At 50.7% G+C, this 4,550-nt stretch overlaps 1 protein-coding gene across 1 annotated transcript; it reads right to left on the reverse strand.

The window, feature by feature from the left end:
* Window positions 1-312: 312 nt before the first annotated feature.
* LOC147343439 (tracheal antimicrobial peptide) lies at window positions 313-2,235 on the reverse strand. Its single transcript, XM_086380756.1, has 2 exons — window positions 2,079-2,235; window positions 313-554 (listed from the first exon to the last, which is right to left on the reverse strand). The coding sequence occupies exons 1-2, from the start codon at window positions 2,134-2,136 to the stop codon at window positions 418-420; spliced, it is 195 nt and encodes a 64-aa protein (XP_086236882.1). The 5' UTR covers window positions 2,137-2,235; the 3' UTR covers window positions 313-417.
* Between the last annotated feature and the right edge of the window lie 2,315 nt (window positions 2,236-4,550).

Consider the following 4,550-nt stretch of genomic DNA (forward strand, 5'->3'; position numbering starts at 1 on the left):
TCCTGGAGCGGGGGCGGGGGCTTTCCTATGGGACTGGTGTGCTGGTGATTCTGGACCCCTGGGGTGCACGTTTGAGGGGAGACGTGGGGCAGGACAGGGTGCCCTGGGCTGGGAAGCAGGAAGGACAGGAGACATAGGGGCTGGGGAAGGTCAGGCCCCCAAGGAACAGGGGGTCACACCCCTGGGAGCACAGAGCACCCCACCACGATTCCCCGATGGTTCGCGTGGAGAGCTCAGAGAGCATCGTCAGGGATTTCGGAATTCATTTGGGATCAGACACCACACAACAACCTCAATGACCAGTGGGCAAGATTCTTTAACTTTGAACAAAATTTATTCTGGTTTAAATTTTAGATGCTCTGTCGAAGGGCGCAGTTTCTGACTGGGCATCGATCCCGGCTGTGTCTTGGCCTTCTTTTACTTCTTTCTGCAGCATTTTACTGCCCGCCCGACACAGGTGCCAATCTGTTTCATTTTTCCAGGACACCTGATCGGCACACAGATGCCTTTATTCCTACCACAGCTTAGAGGATTTCCTACTCCTTGAGTAAATCCTAAAAAGAGAACAGAGAGGGAAAAACGTGTCAGCAGGAAAGCGGCATCTCGAGAAGGCCAGCTGTGTCCCCTCTGAGCGAGGCCCTGGGGCTTTCTGTGCTGAGATGCGGACATGGCCTCGTGACAACAAGATGTGAGTCCAGGACGCTGTGGACCAGTTTGCAGACAGACGCTGACCCTGCCCAGGCTCTGGTGGACCCTCACGTTTCCAGAACCACAGGCTGAGGGACTGGGGTGTGAGGACTCGGGTTGTGTGCGGGGTCAGCTCCACCACGAGGGCAAAGACCAGGAAGCTCTGCTACATCCACCTTCCCGCCAGGAGTCAGAAGCGGCCCACAGGGGTCTATTTTCACTGTTTAGTTTTCCGACTCATGGAGTCAGTCAAGTAGTGGAGCTGAGATAGGAGGAAAAGATGCAGCTGAAAGTGTAAGAACTGTTTAAAGAGAACTTACTCTCAAAGCAACTTACAGCTGACAGTGACAATGGTTCAGAAAAAAAAGTTTTGTATCATCGTCTCTACTGACTCAGAACGCTCTCAGCGCTGGGGCCAGTCAGCCCCTCTCCTCCTCCCTTTGTGGTTTCCTCCCGATCAGCGGCCTTCCCGTCCTCTCACACGCCTGACCAGGGGCCTTCCCGTCTTCCTCACAGGCCTTTTTCCTCTTGACCACAAGGCACCTCTGGTCCCTCTCTAGTTCCCCCTCGAGGGATTGAACCCAGGCCCCAGGCACTGAGAGGCCGTCTTCCTTACACCCCTGTCCTCTCTCCCTGCCACTGTGCTAAGAGTTGGGTTACAGTCATAAACAACACTGATCAGACAAGGGAATTTCAACTTGATTTTGACATCTAATCAGTTGTCTCAGGTCTCAGTCTCTGCATCCTCTCCCTCTCTCCCTCCCTCCCTCCTTCCTTCCTACATATTTTCATCCCATTTCCGGAAATATCAAGGGTAAGATGAAAATCAGACAGCCGATCCTGCACACTGCTTTGGATGTGCTGCCTCCCAGCTGTGGAGCGAGGGTCTCATCATCAGCGACGTGTCCTGGAGGACTTTCCTGCTGAAGAGACTCAGCACGGAGCGTCCCAAGGGCAGCTCCCAAAGCCCAGGCTTGGCCTGACTTACCTCTGGACTTCTCTGGTCGCCCAGAGCCGCTACCCTTCGGATAGAAAGATTTATAAAGCGACATTCTGTGCTTCTGTCATGGGACAAAATCAAATTTCTTGGTTTTATGAAAAAGAAAAAAATAAGAGTCACTTAACAGAGGCATCTTCTGTTTCCTCCTCATGAAACCAATGAGGAGATGGGCTCAGAAGCTCGGACTCGCTAGAGTGGCTTAGAAACAGCCAGGAATTTTGCAGGGCCCTTCTCAGACCCCTCTCGCTACTAAGGACTCAGCGCTGGCTTCTCAGGAGCATCAAATATGGTGGGTTTAGTCTGACCACGTGTAGATGGGGGTAGCAGGACAGAAGGAGGTAGAAACAGGAGAGAGAGCCCACGGCTCCCTCCGGGGCTCCCACGAGCTCACCTGACCAAGCAGACAGGACCAGGAAGAGGAGCGCGAGGAGCAGGTGATGGAGCCTCATGCTGGCGTCCCGAGCTCTGCGGCTGATGCTGGAGAAGACACTGCGCTTGCCGCTTTATAAAGGTCCCAGGTTCCGGGACGAATTCTGGGCTGGCTGTGGATTTGGTTATTAGGAACTGGTTAACTGATCCTCTTCCCTGTGTGTCATGGGAGTGGCCTTTATGGCACAAAGCAGGGTCAGTCACTCTTATGCTAATGAGGCTGGGGAAAACCCCAGAAAAAGCTTTCCTGCTGCCCTTTTAACAAGAAGCTTCTTCCTGGCAGTCAGTTCAGCTGATGGGCAGGGGTGTGGCAAGGGGCACAGACTTGCCTGTTTCCCCTGGCAGGGGCACAGACTTCTTGCTGAACCTTTGCTTACCCGCTCCCCAGCCCCACCCTCGCCCTTCCAGGGCTTTGAAAGTGCCCACTGTTTTCCTGTGCAGAAGGAAATGGCACCCCACTTCAGGACTCTTGCCTGGAAAATTCCATGGATGGAGGAGGCTGGTGGGCTACAGTTCATGGGATTGCACAGAGTCAGACACGACTGGGTGACTTCACTTTGTTTATTTCTATAGTTCCTTATGGGCTGGAAGAAGCACAAGCTGGAATCAAGATTGCCGGGAGAAATATCAATAACCTCAAATATGCAGATGACACCACCTGTATGGCAGAAAGTGAAGAGGAACTAAAAAGCCTCTTGATGAAAGTGAAAGACGAGAGTGAAAAAGTTGGCTTAAAGCTCAACATTCAGAAAACTAAGATAATGGCGTATGATCCCATCACTTCATGGTAAATAGATGGGGAAACAGTGGAAACAGTGTCAGATTTATTTTTTGGGGCTCCAAAATCATGGCAGATGGTGATTGCAGCCATGAAATTAAAACACGATTACTCCTTGGGAGGAAAGTTATGACCAACCTAGATAGCATTTGAAAAGCAGAGATACTACTTTACCAACAAAGGTCCGTCTAGTCAAGGCTATGGTTTTTCCAGTGGTCATGTATGGATGTGAGAGTTGGACTGTGAAGAAGGCTGAGCGCCAAAGAATTGATGCTTTTGAACTGTGGTGTTGGAGAAGACTCTTGATAGTCTTTTGGACTGCAAGGAGATCCAACCAGTCCACCCTAAAGGAGATCAGTCCTGGGTGTTCTTTGGAAGGACTCATGCTGAAGCTGAAGCTCCAATACCTTGGCCACCTCATGCGAAGAGTTGACTCATTGGAAAAGACCCTGGTGCTGGGAGGGATTTGGGGCAGAAGGAGAATGGGACGACAGAGGATGAGATGGTTGGATGGCACCACCGACTCGATGGACATGAGTTTGAGTGAACTCTGGGAGTTGGTGATGGACAGGGAGTCCTGGCATGCTGCAATTCATGGGGTCGCAAAGAGTTGGGTACCACTGAGCGACTGAACTGAACTGAACTGAACTGGACTGATGGTTCCTTTTGAAGAAGGAAATGGCAACCCGCTCCAGTGTTCTTGCCTGGTGAGTCCCATGGACTGAGGGGTTGGTGGGCTGCAGTCTACGGGGTTGCAGACAGTTGGACATGACTAAACAACTAACACATACACTGTTTCCATGAAAGGCTGTTTCAGGCCCAAATAGGGACTAACTTGTTCAGAGGCAGTTTCACTCCCTGGGCAAGACTTGCTGACTCCCAGCATCCTCAGAGACAGCCACGCTCTTTCTGGCCCCTGGAGCACTGAGGGAAGAGACCCAGTGGTCCTGACCTGCTCCCCACGCCAGTTAGCCTGTTACGGGATGGCAGCACAGTTGCTGCCAAAATCTTGGTTTTCTTTGCCCACCAGAGCTGAATAAAAATTGTGGAGACAGAGTTTGGAGGAAACAGAAAGATGGCTTTAATCATTAAGCCAACAGAATGGAGAACACGATAGGTTCATGCCTCAAGGAGCCTGTCTCCCCTCCATCTGGAATCCAGGGGATCATACATTTGGGGCTCACAGTCAGGGCTTGGAGATACAGGACAAAAGGTGTAGGGTCCTGAATTCTCTCTTTTTGTGCTGTTTGGAAACAGTCAATAGGCCAGTGTCAGGTAGCTAGGTATTTGGGTCTGGCAGTTGGTCCCAGTGGTTGGGTTCATTGTCCTTTGGGGATTTCCTGGTGACTTTCTTCTTGTAATATGAAAGGGGGAAAGCAAACCGCTATGGGTGGCTTCCCAGGAGAAGTTAAACATCAACATGAGGTAACACAGAGCAAAGGAGGGGAAAAACAAACTACAAGGGGAGGTTTATGATGCGATAAAATTAAGTATCAGGATGTGGTTAGAATAAGTTAAAGGATAATAGATGCAGAATGTGGCTCCTGCAGAAATGGAGGGCCATAGGTGTCAGGTGTAGTTCACATAATAGGTTAGTCTTCTGCAAAGAAGAAACTTGGTCATCAATACAGGCTGTAGGTTCAGTTCAGCTCTGTT

The sequence above is a fragment of the Bos grunniens genome, chromosome 27 (assembly GCF_055505025.1).
Source record: "Bos grunniens cultivar Pamir isolate PY7600 chromosome 27, Bosgru_T2T1.0, whole genome shotgun sequence".
Taxonomy (NCBI): domain Eukaryota; kingdom Metazoa; phylum Chordata; class Mammalia; order Artiodactyla; family Bovidae; genus Bos; species Bos grunniens.